Source organism: Cucurbita pepo, chromosome 15 (genome assembly GCF_057944985.1).
Source record: "Cucurbita pepo subsp. pepo isolate OVF chromosome 15, ASM5794498v1, whole genome shotgun sequence".
Classification (NCBI taxonomy): domain Eukaryota; kingdom Viridiplantae; phylum Streptophyta; class Magnoliopsida; order Cucurbitales; family Cucurbitaceae; genus Cucurbita; species Cucurbita pepo.
In genome coordinates this window covers 8,972,215-8,992,045 of record NC_141812.1, presented here as the reverse complement: position 1 = coordinate 8,992,045, position 19,831 = coordinate 8,972,215, and the positions used below count along the sequence as shown (strand labels likewise).

The 19,831-nt window shown below is 37.5% G+C and overlaps 2 protein-coding genes across 2 annotated transcripts in view; both read right to left on the bottom strand.

Moving 5' to 3' along the window:
- Nucleotides 1–12,547, bottom strand: part of TOR (target of rapamycin) — a 40,309-nt gene extending 27,762 nt beyond the window's left edge. Inside the window, exons 1-14 of the mRNA XM_023698013.2 lie at nt 12,196–12,547; nt 11,334–11,672; nt 11,185–11,259; nt 10,738–10,910; nt 6,706–6,804; nt 5,163–5,322; nt 4,910–5,053; nt 4,614–4,783; nt 4,302–4,506; nt 4,030–4,224; nt 1,575–1,727; nt 1,255–1,376; nt 1,032–1,131; nt 788–883 (exon numbers count right to left, since the gene is read on the bottom strand). Of these exons, the coding sequence (XP_023553781.2) occupies nt 788–883; nt 1,032–1,131; nt 1,255–1,376; nt 1,575–1,727; nt 4,030–4,224; nt 4,302–4,506; nt 4,614–4,783; nt 4,910–5,053; nt 5,163–5,322; nt 6,706–6,804; nt 10,738–10,910; nt 11,185–11,259; nt 11,334–11,672; nt 12,196–12,306 (2,142 nt within the window). The 5' untranslated portion in view covers nt 12,307–12,547. The remainder of the gene's footprint in view (nt 1–787; nt 884–1,031; nt 1,132–1,254; nt 1,377–1,574; nt 1,728–4,029; nt 4,225–4,301; nt 4,507–4,613; nt 4,784–4,909; nt 5,054–5,162; nt 5,323–6,705; nt 6,805–10,737; nt 10,911–11,184; nt 11,260–11,333; nt 11,673–12,195) is intronic.
- Nucleotides 12,548–14,429: 1,882 nt separating this feature from the next.
- LOC111776253 (phenylcoumaran benzylic ether reductase Pyrc5-like) lies at nt 14,430–18,300 on the bottom strand. Its single transcript, XM_023655653.2, has 5 exons — nt 18,102–18,300; nt 17,313–17,447; nt 16,995–17,232; nt 15,912–16,115; nt 14,430–14,888 (listed from the first exon to the last, which is right to left on the bottom strand). The coding sequence occupies exons 1-5, from the start codon at nt 18,282–18,284 to the stop codon at nt 14,722–14,724; spliced, it is 927 nt and encodes a 308-aa protein (XP_023511421.2). The 5' UTR covers nt 18,285–18,300; the 3' UTR covers nt 14,430–14,721.
- Nucleotides 18,301–19,831: the final 1,531 nt, after the last annotated feature.

Genomic DNA, 19,831 nt, shown 5'->3' with positions numbered 1-19,831 from the left:
GTAAAGCAGACAAAGAAACATTTATGATAAAAGCTTTTATTGTTCGATGAACCAATGAACTTGTACATCGATATCTCAAAGTGCAATTTCCCCGTGGACAGTAATCATATACCTAGGTACAGTGCAAGAGCAGCTGGAATTAAAGTGGCAGCAAAAAGTGGACCTAATAAAATCTTGTGTTTGTAGACCCCAATGCAACAAAAGGATGTATTGCAATTGCAACCTTTCAAGGGATGTTTGTGTCCAAGAGTTTAATGTCATTGTTGGTCCTTCAGAAAATTATATTGAAAAATGACAATTCCAATGGACCGCAGAAAACAAGGTCCACCTCTAGACATCACTGAAGGGAAACCTTACACCAACAAACTACAACACCATTTTCTATGTTGAGATAAATGCTCTTAGTTTTTTCATTAAAAAAAATGCTCTTGCCGAATGTTACACAAGTGTTAAGAGGGTCATTCAACCAAAGTATATGTGCTCCACAAGTTACTAGGACAAAACACATTCCCCCTCTTATATTCTTTTCTCTTGGAAATGGTAATTATTCCAAACAAACAAAAAAACATGACATGACAAAAACATTAACACTACAACAACAATCCTGACTAGCACAAAAATTGAGAGCATGGGACACCCACTACACATGAAACATCGTTTAGAAGGGAAGGGGAGAGGCAGGCCAAAAGGATGGTCAAATTCCCTAACTCATAAACAAGATTTAATTTGTAAAACAGAGTAATTATTTGGAATGCTTAATGCCAGAAACATGCATAAGGTCACCCACCACTCTAGCAAGATCTCCAACAGTAACCAGAACTCCAGTGATAATGCCATTATTAGCATTCACCCCAGTGCCCTCGCTAAGCCTTGCCACAAGTGCCTACATGAAATATCCAATGTACAGATGAGAGAAAAGAGACAGACAGACAGAGTGCAAGCGAGAGAGTGCATGTAGAGAGTGTGAGAGTGCAAGTGTTTGCATGAAAGAGAGACACAGAAGTTGATGAGCAATATATGATTTACTGAACCTTGTGGACTGGAGCAATGTAAGGAAGTATTAATCGTTCACAATTGCGTATCAAGCAACCCAACAACTTCGCACTTTCTTCTCGGCATTTATTATCTGCACTGCTAACTTTAAAAAATTAACTGATGCCTTGCAATAAATTGAACTTCTATAAGTTATAATGTTCATTATCAATTAAAAATGATAGATTTAAGAATCCAAGACAAAAACCTGCTTAAGATTACCTCTGGTCCAAATAGGTTAACAATTGTATAAGATGGCGACGAAGTGCTGGAAGAACGTATGCAGGATTTTTTTCAGATAATCTCCCAGCGACGGATATTGCATACTCTCGAACATCAAAATCCTACATCATTGTATCATATTCGCACAGTTGTGAAAAATAAATTTGATCCTTATAAGAAACAAGACATCAACAAGCACTATTCAAAAAATTTCAGAGTCCAGCACTGCTCTGAAAATTGTCATTGCACCCAGCATATTAACACACCAAAGCAAACTGTACTTGACATCCTCATACCATAATTTAAAAGTAATGAATTACCTCATCATTAAGTGCAGCAAATACTGCACTCAGACTATCAGCCTGTGCTATAAAATCGTCAAAACCCCTATTTCCATGTAGAGAAACAAAGATGGAATTGCGAACAGTAACATCAGCATCTGCAACAGCTGCAATAAGAAGCTTTTCCACAAGCTGTAAAAAGGCATATATTAGTACAAAAAGATAGTGGGCTGCACAGGTTAGAACAACGTATTTTATGGAAATTCCTAAAAAGGGCCAAAACAGAAGTGAGGAATGCACAAACAACTTTCAAGAAAATCCCAAATTTTTATAATAAGAAACAATAATTCAAAAACAGTCATGAATTATGTATGGCCATTAGCATCCTCCCTCTGTCGCCTTCTGCATTTGACGGATTTTGCGACGGAGAATTACCAAACGACTTTATAATATAAGCACATTGAGACACATAGAATCTAACAAAAGACCGGACCTCCCTCAAAGATCTCTCAAGCCCACTAAAAACTCTATTGTTCCTCTCTCCTCAAAGTCCCCATAAAATGATACACATCCTTGTTTGCAACATAAAGATTCCCTTATCGTGAAAGGGAGGATGAATCATCTCTCTGCAGCTTATATGCCTAACCAAACCTAGGCCAAGCTCCTAAAAAACTGATTCCAAACTGCACAGGCAAAATCACAATCCCAAAGAATTTTATCAAGATCCTTTGTTGTGCTCCAGCAAAGAATACAGCATATTGGTCCATTTGTTAGTTGTCATAGACTGTCTGGTGTCGTGATCTTGACACACTCACGACCAGCCTTGAGGGAAACCCAACCAAATATATGTTTTTCACCCCACTTTGTGGGTTCGTCGGACCTTAGGCAAAGTTTGTCTTTGTCAACCGAACATCCTTTGTGCAGAATCCAAGCTTGTTCGGCCACACATGCCGCTTGCGCGTACATGTTCAATCGTCTGCAACATAACCGACTTGCTCTACACTAGGCCAAGTCATTCAACGCGACCTTGCCTCTACTCGAGGCTAAGGTCTCTCAATGCTACATTGCATCTCATCCTGTTATCTTGGTTCCCAATCAACATGTCCATATGTCTTGACGCCATCCTAAGTCACGAGGTGTCGTTGGCCATCGTAGCTCACTCGGTCATACAATCGAGAATGAGCCCACGTGTCATTCATAACATCGGGACATCACAAACATCTATCCATCTAAGTTCTATCGAGGCATTGGCCCTCCTGTGCCTATGCCATGTCATTTGCAACTCTGTACTAGATAGATGATGCATAATCCAACCTCCGATACATGGGCTGGGGCGCAATATCGACACACCGTGCCGCCCGGTACTGTCCTTGAAAAATCCATTTCAAAGGAAGTCGTCCGAGACACTTGTCTCGGAACGCTCACCCTCACTCTGACACACGCATGTGCCACAAGGTAGCTTGCTTAGGCACAAGGCCAAGAGGTGGTGGAGAGTTGGCACCATGCCTCCCCCTATAGTATATTATGAGGCATTTCCAAACTAACAGGTGTAGACATGATTTTGGCAAGCGAACATACCATGTCGTGGAGCATTCGTTCGATGTCTGATTGAACACCAAATTTGGCAAGCTTTCATATTTCATATGGATGACTTGACTCCAAAACCGTATGTCTAAATTCCCTTTGGAACCCAACTTTCGAGGTTAAGGCCCGGGGCCCTACCTGGCCCTTCAACAAGCCTATATATGTGATGTCCATGTCTACTCGTTGCCCCTATCTTGCTTATGCCTCATTCCCTCTTCAGTGCACATGTTATATGGTGTGTTGGATGATGCACCGTCCTCCTTGGTCACATCATGGTATTCTTCTGTATTGACCCTCGCGTGGCCAGATGGGCGCCTCTCGAGGGTCACCGCTTTGCTTCACTCGACGTGAGGGTCACAACCTACTCTCTTCATAGTATGGTTTTGACATTGGTCACCTCCTTGACACCTCGTCCAAGGTGTTAAAAGTCTTTTGTAGAGGACTAGCCAAGTAAAAAACTTAACCTCTAGAAAGAAAATAAAAGAGAAAATTCAATAATAAATACTAGAAAAAGATAGGCTTTCTACATATGTATTGTCCAAACTAAAGATTTGTATCAGTTGTATCAAAGAAAGAAACTTTATAGAAGTAGAAATATGAAAGAATAGGTATGCCTAGATACTTTATTATATGGATAAAGGATCTAATTGATAGAAGAAGCACCGTAAAGATCAATTAGTCAGGTTTTTGGCCGATACAATAAAACTACTTAGGAGGAATCCACTTAGGAGGATCCAAGTAAAAAACTTAACCTGGCATACCAACTAGTAGTGAGTAGTGTGGATCTTGATGTAACTTAAGAAGAAAAGGAAGAAGAAAGAGTGTATGATTGCAAAAAAAATAATAATAATAATATAACAATACAACAATTTGATGACCAAAGATAAAATAAAACAAAAACCATTTATACCTCCTCAACAAGGCAGCGACGTTTCCCACTTGCGCGACTAGGCCTACTAGTACCAAATTGTGTGCATGTCATGACGGAAAAGGAATTTGCAACTAATTTACAACAACATAGGGCAGCATCTTTACGTGTTGCTCCATCGTCATCATCCAAATACACAATGACTGACTCCCGTGCAAACTCAAGAAGGTCGTGACCCTATACCAAATAAACAAAATTGTAGACTAAAAGGAAATTTTTTATATCGAGTTATTTTCAAACTGTACACAATGAACCTTGAAGTTAAAACGAGCAAGTGTTTGCAATGCAAGCTGCACAAGAGATGAACCACAAAGATCTGACACTGGCTGAGGAAGTGTCATCACATTTCCCCTTCCCACCAAAGCATTTGGCCTACCCTGAGGAGAATGTGATTTTGAAAGAACCACTGAAATGCATTCTAAAAGCCGCTCTTGAATACTGGGAAGCAAGGAGGGAATACTGAAACAAAATAAAAGTAAATGGAAGCAACTATGAGATTTTTGGAAAGAATATCAAACAACATCATACGAGAAAGAAAAAGTGGTGAAAGACTTATGTATGTATACCTGATAGTAATTTGCTCCAGAGATTCTACAAGTGTAGGGGACAGACCAGCTGAGAACATAACATCCAGGAGACCCCGAACATGAGATTCCATAGCAGGCCCCATGGCTTTTGCAATGCTTCCAACACAAGCCAACGCCTCAAGTGAGGGTCTACCACGACGAGGAGCAATCTGATGATTAAGATATTTGATAAATTTCATAAACCATCAAACTAGCTAACAAATTCTCAACACTACAAGAAAAAATAACTGTCATATAAGGCAAAAAAAATGCTAGCAAGATAGTTGATGGCATACTGCATCACGTAAGTGATGTGTTATAGTCGGCAAATAGTGTTTGAGTTCCCCATCTAAAGCACCAGCCATCTCTCCAAGCGCAATGAACCCACTGGCACGCTCAGCTGGTGTTCTCAAAACAGTGAGAATATGATTCATGCATATCTACAAATTGTACACACAATGTGAATTACAAAGCAAATAAGCTTCAAAACACTTAGATAAACTGTCAAGCTAAGACAATATCGCAAATAAGAAGGAAAAATTAACTGACCGTTAAATAGTTTGTCACAAATCTATCACGTAAAAAATGAGCAATTCGAGGTAATAATGAAGTTATGCTCAATCGTACAAGACGATCTCGGTGATCCAGGTACCTAAGGACAATATCAGCAACTTCTCTATATCTTGACATCATAAATTCACCGGTATTCCTATCAAGATAGAGAATATATCAGTCAACAGGTGGTTTCCAAAAAGACTAAATAGAGAAGAATGTACTACAGTGCAATACCAGGGTCCTATAGTTCATATGAGAAGTCCCAAAATGGGTAAAGATACAAAAAAAATATTACAGCTGGAAAATGAATTAACATTCTATTATTTTTATGACTTCATGTTTCTAAACGAAACAGAAATCATAATTTTATGCTATTAAACACACTTAAGAGTTTTAGGAACTACAGCACTCAAATGGAACATGATACTTTGATATTCTTTTTTCCATTAGTTTCTCATGAGACAGAGAAGAGGTACTAGTGAAGGTAAGGAAATTAGGTGCTACCAATGTTCGAAAGATAGAAGCAGTCTAAGAGAAGCTGAAGCCAAAGCACTTTGAGATGATTGGTTAGAGGATGCATTACTCAACCAAACAGAGAAAACTTGATTAACTAAGACCAAAATGTAAGAAATTTACAAGCATGGCAGAAGTGAGAATAAGAGTCACATTAATCAGTTGGGCAAATCTTTTTTACATTTTGTTCTTCTTTCTGATCTTTTTTTTTTTTTTTTTTTTTTAGTCGGGAGTTCTAAGAAATATTTTATTGATGCGGTGAAATATCCAAAGAAAAAGAGAAAAGCCCCAATCCAAAATTTCATGGATCAGAAGACAGAAAATAAAAGAAACCAATCTCACGCTCAAAAAGTGTAAGATGTGGGCATCCCACCCCATTACAAACATCTCAAATGATGTTTGAAATATTTTTCTTTATTAAACAAGATAGGAACTTCTCAGAGAAACAATGAAAAGATACAAAAATATTCAAAGGAGATAAACTCCCAAAGAAAGTGAAAAAATAAATGCATATAAACATCATTATGAGAATAGTGAACAAATAAATTATAGAGAGCACACGAATGTCAGGCTTGAATATAGTGATGTGAAATTTTTCCATCCAAACTTTTGTCTAGTCTTCGAATATCCTTTAGCTTCTAGCAAACCAAAACTCTCAAGTTACATTTGACAGCATTAACTCAAGATGACCATGTGAAGATAAACCCGGGCCAATATAATCTAGAAGGATGTTCCAACTTGCATCATCAAACACTAACTAAATCTTAAATATAAAAAAATAGAAGACCAACAACAAGCAGCAAAAGGGTAAGAAAAAAGAGGTGTCATTGATTTTCACCACTGCCCAAACATGATAAACACACGGATGCTTGAAACATTATTCAGAACTAAACAAAGAAAAATCATAAGTTATTATGTGAAAAAAAATTAAGACATTACAAAATGGTCCTTCAACTAACAGAGATACCAAGGAAAGACAGCACCACGATAATTCATGCATCCAAAATATGCCATCTACGCTAACCTCAAAAGTTCACCAACTGCAAGTAAGGAACCATGTATGCTGTGAACAGGAGCATTTTTACCCAACCCATCTTGTGTGGCTTCAAACATTCGATAGTACCTGTCAAATGAAAGCAAACATATACAGTTTCTTTGATCAAATAGAGTATCAGTGAAGAGACACGCATTTGGAAGATACACAGTCACACAAAGATGCAAGCAAGTTAATTCTATAAACGGGTAGCAAGACCCACAAGCATGCAAGATACAAGCACAGAGAATACAATCAGAACTGCTAAAGAACATAATATATCCTCGTAACAGAATAATTTTTCCGAATAAAAAACAAAGATAACAAAATAGTTCTTGTAAATCAGAATTCACATCTCTGAAAGATGCCTCTTGTTCAAAAAAAAAAAAATACTCCTCCACAACCTTCAAGCCAACAACGCAAAATCAATAAAGATATGGGCACACATGGATATTAAAGGATCATGGAATTTTGAGAAAAGGATGAGAATTATAACAAGCAAATTTTTATGCAAGAAATTTTAGGCGTCCAATTTTTCAAGTACCTGCTTTCTCCAAAAATAAAAAATAAAAAGATTTACAAAAAAAAAAAAAAAAATTATCACCTAGAGAAGCATAAACGTCACCAAGCTTGGGACCTCCCTCCCAATAACCCTTGACACCCTTGAAAATTCTTCAATTCCTTTCCATCCAAATAAACCACAAAGTGGTAAAGAAGGTAGCTAGCCATAAACCTTCTCTTTACCTGTAGTTACTTTCTGAAAAAGGCGTGAAACATCATAAAAAAGGATACTCTTACGGTGTTCCACAACGTTTTTGAAAGTGGTATTATAATCTCTTGTGTGAACGAGACTTACTTATGCTTAATTCCGAAGAAGATTAGGGAGATGGGTGTCTAAGTTCAAGCCATAAGCCTTGTTACAACCCTCTTCAAGCTTTTGCCAAAGTTCTTGCAAATAGGCTAAGAAAAGTGCTAAATCAGACTAAAAGCCAAAACCAGTCAGCTTAAGTATCCATTTTGATTGCAATATATTAGAAACTTTCCAAGGGTAGGGGCAAACAAAGGATGCAGAGCCATCTTGGAAGAAGTTGCAATCCTATAATTTGAAGGAGGGTCGGGAGTAAGAGAGCTTAGATGAGGAGACTCAGCCCTGCTAGTCAAGTAGCTGAGGAGATTTGCTTAGAATGACAATTCTTTTCGAAAAGCAGTTATTAAGAGCAAATATGAACGAATGAAAAGCAGTCAAATCCCAAACAAACATCACAAGGAAATCCAAATTCCCTTCCTTTTTTTTTCTCAAAAATTTGGCCCTTAATCAAGAAAAATGAAAGAATACATGGACACCCAAAAATACCAACCCACAAAAGGAAGCACCACAAAAGAAAGAGGTTGCACTGAAGCAAAATAAGACCTAACGAATAATTACAAAAGGATTGTGACCAAAGCCAAATGAGAAACATAAAACCTAGCAAGGGACTACACCTCGCTTTGATCCCTCCCCACGCCTCTAAAGACTACTGTTTCTCTCACTCTAGAGACCCCACTATAAAGCGCACGCCCCAACATGCCACAAAAAAACTCCCCCCTCTAAAAATGAGGAAGAACTTCTCAATCATCTTACTCATGACTCTGTGATGAGTGAAATGAACAAATTCTCAAAAAATTGTCCCTAAACACATCGTGTAAAGTCGCAATGGCAGAGAATATGACTCATATCATCTTCTGCCCTCCAATAAAGATGATGGATTTTGTGTGGAGCCAAAACTCACCGAGGACACACAATTCATGTTTTGGTGGAAATAGTTATTGGCTTTTACTTCATTGGAAGAATCATGCAATCTATGGCTTAATTTATAAAGAGTGAGATCTCACATCAATTGGGAAGGATAACGAAGCATTCTTTGTAAGGGTGTGAAACCTCTCCCTAGCAAACGCGTTTTAAAAACATAGAGGGGAAGCCAAAAAGAGAAACCCAAAGAGGACAATATCTGCTAGCAGTGGGCTTGGGCTTGGGCTGTTACAAATGGTATCAGAACCAGACAACGGGTGATGTGTCAGCGAGAAGGCTAAGCCTCGAAGAGGGTGGACATGAGGCAGTGTGCCAGCAAGGACGCTGGGCCCCCGAAGGGGATCGATCGGGGGGTCCCACATCGATTGGAGAAGGGAACAAGTGCCAGCAAGGACACTGGGATCCGAAGGGGGGTGGATTGTGAGATCTCATATCGGTTGAGGAGGAGAACAAAGAATTCTTTATAAAGGTGTGGAAACCTCTCCCTAGCAAACACGTTTTAAAAACCTTGAGGGGAAGCTCGAAAGAGAAAGCCCAAACAGGACAATATTCGCTAGTAGTGGGCTTGGGCCGTTACAGAGGAACTCTCAGTTACAATGCATGGTTGAAGTTAATGCAGTGCGGGAGAGGGTAAACGTGAGGTTATTAAGTTTATTCTCTCTTGTGGGTTGAGGATTTATTCTTTTGTTTATCCTAAGCTACCGAGTTGTGGTACTTGAAAGTCAATAGTATTTGTTTGACAATTTAAAGAGTGATTTACAGCGTAACTTTAAGGGACATTTGTAGTCTCTATCATCGTAGAAACTATGGCTGCAGATGACTGAACGTAGCACAAATTTGGGACAAATCAGTATATTTTTTTGGTGACATTTCTTTTCCCCTAAATCTATATCTTATCTCATTGGGAGTTAATTAACTTGCCAAACGTAACCTATGAAGGAAAGATTTAGTATTATTATAGTATTAAAATATAGTGCAAATCAATAATACTCATCTTTCTTTCAACAAAAGAACGCAACAAAACGACCCAACCAAAGAGCACAACTTACTAAAAAGTCTATCAAGAGCATTTACTCTTCTATGGAAACCTGCCACACAAAGAACTTTACCTTTTGGAATTTTGACATTCCACATAGCATAAAAATGCACTCTAAAAGAGAAAAGTCCAAAGAAAAAAAAAAAAACTACAAGAGAAACTCCCTAAAGGTTTGGGGCTCCAAAGACGAACATCCATTCTCTAAGACCTGAACTCGAGCGCACGTCACTGACCATCTTAGGGAGTCTTTGAAGCCGACTGGACTGCTAATACCTTGTGCACATATTACGAATTTGAATATAAATATTATTGGTACCCTTAGGATATTAGACTTGTTTTTATCCAAAACTCAAAACCAATTGAATTTAATCAATTTTCCTTACACAAACTTTAATAACCAGATCTATCAGTAGACCATCCGCTACATATCTTTCGTAGTGAGGAACTCATTTTAGCTTAATGAGCTACTTGAGTTCCAAAGAACTGAACTGGGTTAACCTAAAGTACGGTGATTTCGTTCAATTCAAGCAATTTTTTCGATTTTTCAGTTTTTCCCTTGCACCCTACATTTCCTATCGGACAAAGAGTGACAAAATACAAAAGAAAAGGAAGCTGAGCTCCCCAACCATACCAAAAATTCAGACGCCAAACAATATTTAAAGAAAGACAAGTGATAGAGATAGGAACATCCCCCACAAACTGATAGGGAAAAATATGTTTTCCTTCCCTCCCCCACCACAAAATGGACCAAGAGGGTGTTTAATATGCATCAAATAGTATCAAATACAAGGGATTAAAATTGCATGTATAGATGATTTAAGCAAACTAATCAATTAAACGAAATCACAACCAAATAAAACAAAATTACAAAGCAATCCTCACATAATATGTGCCACATCATTTATTTTTTTATGACTTTTGTGATTTCTTTTACGTATTCATATTACAATAATTTTTTATGCCATACCATAGATTCTATCCAGCAAAAGAAAATTAACATAACATTTAATCATCTACCTAATACATTTTCTATAACTGACCATTGCACACTCCTACATGTCTCACGCTTTTCAATAACACAAAGGCAAGCTCGTCATGGCTTTATTCTATCAAGCATAAAAATGACAATTTATTCTATCCAGCATAAAAATTTAACAAAACATTAAATGATCAACCTACAATGTTTTCTATAACTGACCATTGCACACGCCAACGCGTCTCTCGTTTTTCAATGACACGAAGGCAAGCACGCAATGCCTCTACAGCACGCTCCCGAACAGCCAGCTGTGGATCCCTCAAAGCAACCCAAATGGCATCAACAAATTCTGGTACATGCACATTGAAGACTGTCGAAGCACTTTCTGCCATTTCCTACAGTAATTTACGAAGAGAAAAATTGATGTCGATCAGTTCACATGATCAAAATCCAAAAAGAAAATTTTCCACTAGAAAAATTAATAAAAATAAACTCTACTTCACTTTTCTCATTTAACCATCAAAACTCCATCAATTCGGGAAATGATCTTTCAGGATTTAACAATTCCTACCAAGAAAATAGCATATGCTCCATATGGGTTTATAAATAGATCCAATCAGAATGTTAAATGATCAAATTTTCATTACTAAAATGAAAATGCTGGATTACCTTCAGAATTAAGACAGCAGCAAAGCGACGATACTCGATCCTTTCCCCGCGCAACCAGTCCAAAGCAATTTTTACCTGAGAATGGAAGACAATCCAGCATTTACATAATGCAGACTAATTATATTAGGTAACCAAAAATTTACACAGACCTGGCGTTCAACTTCATCTGCTGTCATTGCTCCACCTGCCCTAGCTAGATGACCCAAAACTCGGCTAGCGAGTACCAAAATTTCAGGATCACGCTTCAGCTCAAATACATTCCTAATATAATTAGAAAACCTCGAAACTTTTGAAGCATTTTCACCCAGAGCCACATCAATCAACTCATCAATAGCCCTTAAAGCTCCCAAATTTTCAGGTACATCGTTACTTTCTAAAAGAATAGAAATACGATCATATAACTGATCCATGAACCGGGAAAATGCTTCCCCAGTAAGATCACGAGCTGCTTCTTCAATATGTTTCTTTAATGCTAATGGAGCCCCCTCCTATAAACAAATCATGGTTAAGAAAAACCCAACAGAACATAAGGAGCAAAGTAGCAAATTATCCATCATTCATGATACCAGAAAAAAAAAAAAATGATAGTTGAAAGCAAGAGCAGATTCACAAAATTGTCAAATGCCTTAAGAGCAATTCGTCATATGCAAACGAACAAAAAAATGCCAAACCCAAATAAATTACAATGGCCATCATAAACAGAATAATACTCAAAATTTCCACTACACATTGCTACTACAGACAGATGGTTTAAGCACTAATGCCACTTAACCCAAATCACAAAACCTAAAATATCTCGTCCACTAATCAACTCCATCTACCTTAGACTCAAATTGACCAAAACATCCTCCATCGAACTCAGAAAAACCACAGAACAGAGTTCGCAAGCAAGAAACGGAACTAGGAAACCAAAAGTCCAGAATTGAACATTTTCAGCTCTCCTAAAAGGTTTTATCGAGTCGGAAAACAAAACCACAAACATAGAAGAAAAGAAAAGAAAACGAAGCGTACCTTCGAATGACCGCGAGTGCAGAGGTCGGCTAGGATACGATTAAGCAAGTCGAAGTTTCCTCCACTAGAAGCAGCGGTGGAAGAGCGGAGCGACTGGCCTGAGGTTGCCATCAGGCCACAAAAACCCTAAACCCCAGAAAAAGCCTTGCTGAACTACAAGCTTTCTAGCTCATCCCAAGCTTTTTTGAACCCTAAATCTTCAAAATCATGGAAATCAGCACAACATCACACAGTGAGAGCTCTCCTCTGGAGCGTGATGATGAAGGCTCTCTGTTAATTTGTCCGCTCGCATTTGCCAACCGCGTCTCTGGTCTAAGCGCTCGGGAAACCTTGGATTCTCACCTCCATTTTCTTTTTTCATTTTCTTTTTCTTTTTTTCATTTTATTTTTCGTAAATTGCAAAAAACATCCCCGAATTATACTATTTTACGATCATGCCCTCCAATTTTCATTTTGATCAAAAATACCCCTCCTAATCTGTGAAATTGCTCCAATTAAGTCCTTCAATATTGTAAAATTTATAATTTAGCCCCAATTTTTTTTATTCTATTAGATTTGTGAATATTTATAATATATTTAAAATTTTAATTGGGACGGGTTTTATGAATTTGAATGGGAGTGATCAGAACAAAAGTTCGGGATTTGAATGTAACGTCTTCAACAATTCTCGGGTAGTTTTTTATGCTCGTGTTTCTTTCTTTCAACTAACCCGTAGGGGACTCGATTTTGTGTAATTTAAACTTTGTGGTTGATTTGGAGTGTCTAAAATTTGGGAACCGAAGACTGTGTTTCTGGTGCTAAGCTGAGAAATCGAAAATTTTGAATCAAACGTTCGAGGTGTTGTGTTGGGAAGCCTGAGAATCATAAGCTCGTGTTTGGGGGTGCACTCGGGTTCGATAAATTTTTTCTTTTATTACTTTTTTTTTATCACTTGCTCTTTCTTTCTTATTTTCTAGTCGATGTGAAAATTGTTCGAACTCCTTGTGTACACTTTGGAGCAATGTTTTTTTTTTTTTTTTTTTTTAGATTTTTAAAATTTTAATTAATTAATATGTAGATCAATAAGGTCTCGTAAATAGTGTAAGACTAAAATGATTAATTTAATTTTAAAAAAATTAAAATAGTTTAAATTAATATTTAATATATTAGATTCTTACCTGTATTCTGGTAAGTCATGCATTTGTTATAAAATATTTTTAAATGACTTTTTTATATGTTATATATTTAGTGGTAACTTTAATTTCAATATAAAAAAAAATTAGAGACATTACACGTAGTATATTATCATTTGCTGTTTGAGATCCCACGTCAATTGGAAAGAGGTGATATGCCAGCGAGAACGCTGGGCCTTGAAAGGGTTTGTGAGATCCCACATTGATTGGAAAGAGACGGCGTGCCAGCAAGGACGTTGGGCCTTAAAGGGGTGAATTGTGAGATCTCACATCGATGGAAAAGAACGCCAACTCGGCCCTCAAACCACTCCACGTGTATGAAGGACAGTTAGTTGTCTGTTGTCTTCCAAACCTGGAAAACTTACAAAAATATAATTAAAATGCACCCAAAAAAAAATTAAACACAATGTATAGTCTTAGGTTCAAATTTCATTCTCGGGTGGGTTTAGATGTATAGTACATTTTTTACACACGACTCACACGTATGCATGTGGACTCACTAAGTGTACCTCAATTTTCGTAAACCCTAGAGCTGCATATAGGATTAAACACTCTCGTACAACCAAGCCATGAAAAGAAATAGCACCCAAAACCATGCTACGGTCTTCTATATTGCAATGCCACATTTAGGAGAGCCTTGCCTATACTTGAAAAATAAGAGTAGCACATGGCTTAAGTATTTTAATAAATATTCAGTAAGCGACCCCCCTATCGGGATTAAATGCAATCACATGCAATCATGAGTAGGAGCTATCATATCAATCTATTTTCCTATGACGACTATCCTAAGCAAACAATTGGATGTATATTCTTTTATACACAAGGTGTTTTTAATTTTAACGCTTATGCGTTGTTCTACTAAAGATGTTTTCAAACACCGTCAATCCATGACAATGTTTTTAAGATGAAGTCTATGTTTTATAATAAAGTTTCAACGCTTAGATAAGTAGAAATTTAGGGTCGTTATAGAAAGATTTTTATATTTAAAATTTTTATAAAAATATATGTTTTTAAGGAAGGTTTAAACAATGATTTTTTAACCTAATCTCGAAGTGCAAGAAATTAAATAAGAAGATGAACGAAAGTCATCAAAATTTTATTCAAGACTCGGAAAAAGAAATCAGGTAGGCTCTCATTGATAAGTGCTACAAGATCTCGTACACTCATTGGTAAGTGCTACAAAAGATCTCGTACACTCATTGCTAAATGTTACAAGATCTCGTACACTCATTGCTAAGTGTTACAAGATCTCGTACACTCATTGATAAGTGCTACAAGATCTCGTACATTGTCCTTTTTGAATGAAGATGGCCGAATGTATCAAAACTTTTTATCTTCCTCTCGAGAAAGTGGTTTAAACAAACTGATTGAGGAATTCATCGACGGTTGTGTATTTAACATCGGGATACAAGTTGGTGGCTTCTACTCCGAATGATGCCTCGATATCAAAGTTGGTATGATCTCCCTTCACAAATGCTGAGTGAGAGATTGCTAGTATCACGTTTATGGGAAGTGGAGCCTCTGCAACAACAAACAATAATACTTATCCAACAAATTTCTATTCAAATTGATACTACAAATTTTGTATGATTCTCATATGGTGAAATGCTCGGTGTTCATCTCGTTTTGTTAGTAAGAACGTCGCATCTCATGTCTTAGTTGAGACTGTGTCGACCCATGCTTAGGTCTAATTCGTGTATCGATTGTACTAATATAGTCATTAGTATGTTGGTTTAAGTTTTGAATGGACGGATAATTGTAACGACCCAGATCCACCGCTAGCAGATATTATCCTCCTTAGGCTTTCCCTTTCGGGCTTCCCCTCAAGGGTTTAAAACGCGTCTGATAGGAGAAGGTTTCCACACCCTTATAAATGGTGGTTTGTTCTCCTCCCCAACCAATGTGGGACATCACAATCTGCCCCTCTTCAAGGCCCACATCCTCGCTGGCACTCTTTTCTTCCTCCAATCGATGTGGGACGCCCCAAAATCCACCCCGCTTTGGGGCCCAGCGTTCTTACTGGCACACCGCCTCGTGTCTACCCCCCTTCAGGAAACAACGAGAAGGCTGGCACATCGTACGGTGTCTAGCTCTAATACCATTTGTAACGACCCACATCCACCGCTAACAGATATTGTCCTCTTTGGACTTTTCCTTTGGTCGTTACAATAATAGTTGAGACCGTGCCGACCCATGCCTAGCTAGAGTTGTTTTGGTGCCGTGTGGAGGCGTGCCCCGAATGAGATGAAAAATCTCCCTTCAAACAAGAAATAGATGAAAATGTTAGTATTTCAAAACACTTTTACAGGTAAGTGGAATCTCTATGCTCAAAACCCCGATTCAAATAATCATTTATTTGGTACCACCGAAGGAGCAGGAACGGCCATTCTAACCCGAGAAAAAAAATCTTACGATCTATCTATACCTTATAGATTACCTTTTAATATTAGTTCACGAGTATTTTTGAAACATGGTACCGTTTTTTTAAGAATATTTTTGAATTTTGTAGTCGGGAATAGCATAAAATATTAAAAAGAAACCAACCTTGGATGTTCTTCAACACTTGTTCCTCTGGAACATAGATTCTGTCTAGGGTTTTCCCAATTTTTTTCTCCCAAAGTGACACAAGATCATTGAAAGAGTAGATGTTACCAGAAGGCCTAATGTATAGGGTCTTGTTCAATGTTCTTGGATCCTCCACAGCTTTCATAGTGTACACAGCAATGTCTTCTTCCTTGTTGAATATAGCTGCCCATTCAAAACAAAATTCACAACAACCTTATACCTATCTCGACTAATTTTTCGAACTTCGAGCATCTAAGATGTAATACCCCAACTTCACCATTAGCAGATATTGTCCTTTTTAGATTTTTCCTTTCGAGATTCCTTCAAGATTTTTATAACGCGTATGCTAAGAAGATTACGAAGAAGACGAAGAAGACAAAGACACGAGATGTTGGGATGTAAACACTCACCAAATTAATTTGAACGGTTTGTAAATAATGCTTTTTCTACTCCCCAACTGATGTGGGATCTCACCTTGATGACACGAAATCCAACATTAGTTGGGGAAGAAAACGAAACATTCTTTACAATGGTGTAGAAACCTCTCCCTAGGAGGTTTTAAAAGACGAAACCTAAAGAGAAAATCTAAAGAGGACAATATCGGCTAGCAGTGAGCTTGGATAGTTACATAAGAATTCAATGAACTGATTTTCCAAAACTCCGAGCATCTAAGATGTAATAACCCAAGCCAACTCCTATATCAGATATTGTCCTCTTCGGACTTTCTCTTTCAGGCTTCCCTTCAAAATTTTAAACACGTCTCACGGGGAGAGATTTTCACACCCTTCTTTCTCGTTCAGGCTTCCCCTCAATATTTTAAACACGTCTCACGGGGAATGCTTCGTTCTCCTCCCCAACTGAGGTGGGATCTCACCCTTCGAGACGATGACACAAGATCCCACATCAGTTAGAGAAGAGAACGAACATTCGATGTGGAAACCTCTCCCTAACAAACACATTTCAAAAATCTTGAAGAAAAACTCGAAAGAGAAAACTTAACAATATCTGGTAGCAGTGAGCGGTGAGCTTAGACTGTTGCATAAGAATTCGTAAACGGATTACATTTGGGATTCCCATCTCCTAGGATAACAACTTTATCCCTCGGTGGGGTGGTGGCTCCAGGCTGAGACAAGCTAGGAAGGAAGTAGCCAGCAAAAAAGTTAGCAGACACATAGGTATAAGGAATCCCTGCAGCCTCCACAGCTCGACGGATTTGAACCTTTATATTAAAGGCTGATTTAGCTGGTTCAACGGCATGAACACGATCCACGTCGTTCCCAAACTCCGAAGGCAGAAATCTCTACACAAATCCCATAATTCAAAAGCATGCAAATATTATTGGATAATGTTCGTAAATATTAAGGATTGAAGCTATGACACCTTCACATTGCCAGCCTCTTTGATGGCTGAAATGAGCTTCTCTTGGTCGGCTAATTGACCCGCACCAACGGTCGATATCACAACGTCCACCTCTTTTATAGCCTTCACCAAACTGCTGTGATTGTAGAGATCGCCCTACAAAATGTTCTTACAACTTGGGATAACGAACCTCTACAATGTTATGATATTGTATAATTTGAGTAAAGAGTGTTCGTAGGCTGGGTTGAGACATTTTTTAGACCTAAACTAATTGTTCGGGTTGTTGTAAAATTTTTATAATATTAAAATACTATATAGTTTGAGCTAAGAGTGTTCGTAAGTTGGGTCGAGACATTTTTTAGACCTAAACTTGTTCGTGTTGTTGTAAATTTTTTATAACATTAAGAGCCAAGAGTGTTCGTAAGTTCGATTGAGACAATTTGTAGACCTAAACCAATTCAGGTTGCTTAGATTCAACTTAATCTAATTTGAGAAAAAACCATGAACAAATCCCGTCCAATTAATCAAGGGTTAATCGAGGGTATGGAGAGATGTTCGAACAATATATATAAACTATAGTTTCATAGTCTATGCTATAAAAAAAAAGTCTCAGGCGTTGAATAATATGAGCTGACACGACGTATGAAAAAAACGTTATGAAGCTATCGTATCTATTATTTCTTGTAGTGACTCCAACAATCTCTCTAATGATATTCACCTCTACAATGATATGATTCTAAGCTCTCATGCAACGATTATAATGTCTCGTACACATAATAATGCATATAAACACGATAAAAATCAGCTTACAGAGACTATATTGACTCCCAAGTTCTTGAAATTATTAATAATGGGGGACTTGGCAGGATCGGAGACGGTGGCATCTCGAACAAGGGCGTATGTCGGGTTTCCAGCCTTAGCGCTCGCCTCCACGATGAACTTTCCGATGTAGCCCGTGCCTCCGACGACAAGGATCTTGCTTTTGCTCGCCATTTGATCCGAATCTCCAAACAAGAAAGTTGAGTGTAATTACAATAAATGAAGGATTTGATTTATAGGACAAAGTCCTTTGGCTTAAATTACCAATCAACCCCTCACCTTTGTCGGTTGACTTTTTCAATGGTCAACCATGGCTTTATTTAGTTAATCTTGCTTAATTTTCTCTCATTATATATATATATATATTAAAATTAATTGCTCTATTTTTATTCTAAATACAAGTTAAATCCATCTTTCTTGGTTAACAAAATTAATTTTATTTAAATGATTTTGGGCGGTTTATCAACCGAGGTTCGTTATTCGTTTATGGTTTACATCGATACAATTATTAGTTTCGAAGTTTTAATGGATAAAACCCTAAAGTTTAAGGGTAGAAATTGATTTTTTTCTTCACTTTTCATGATTTAAATTTTTAACGTGCATTAAAACTCGTTCTCTAACGTCTCTTTTAGGGTTCATAGTTAGAAGTAATGAATGTACCACTATTTTTACGCCTCGACACATCAAATTCTCTCATCGTGTTCTATCATACCACTTTAATGGGGTTTTACGAGAACCGAAAATAATTGAAAATGAAAAAATGACTAAGATTTATTTCGTTCCAACGCCGAACATATGTTATCTATTCATTTAGGTTCGAATTAATATCATTTAGCCTTTTATTTTCGATTCTTGAAAATTAAGTTTATAATTATTACTTCTTCCTATAGTTTTATGTTTCATTACATAATTGTTTTATAATAGCTAAGCCCGCCACTAGTAGATATTATTCCTTGGGAATTGGCTCATCTAACAGGAAAGGGTATGAGCGTATCAAACCCAAACCGAATTGCTCAAGTTCGATGATGACAGGAAGACCGAGGGACCTTCCTTTTATAATGGAATCCAACTCCCGACTTTCTCTACCAAAGGGATGTGAAACAACTTTCATTTTTTTTTCTCCATAATTTTGGGTTATTACATTAATATTGTGAGATCACACATCTGTTGAAGATGGGAACGAAACATTCCTTATAAGAGTATGAAAATCTCTCTCTAAAAAACACGTCTTAAAATCGTGATACTAATGACGATACGTAACGGGCAAAAGCGGACAATATCTACTAGCAGTGAACTTGAACTGTTAAAAGTGTATAAAATAAACATAGTTACGTAACGGGCCAAAGCAGACAATATCTAGTAGTAGTGAACAAGATGGGACCTTTTATAGTAGTAAGTAATTGACTAATCTAGCTTTTGAGGATAAGCCCTAATCAATCAAGATAAGCCCTAGAAAACGCAAAGAGAACAATATCTTTTAGCGGTTGACTTGGAATGCGTTTTATAAAACTTTGAGGGGAAGGCCGAAAGGGAAAACCAAAGAGAACAATATCTACTAACAATCCGGATAAGCCCTAGAAAACACAAAGAGAACAATATCTACTAGCGGTTGACTTGGAACGCGTTTTATAAAACTTTGAGGGGATGCCCTAGAAAACGCAAAGAGAACAGTGTCTGCCAGCGGTTGACTTGGAACGCGTTTTATAAAACTTTGAGGGGAT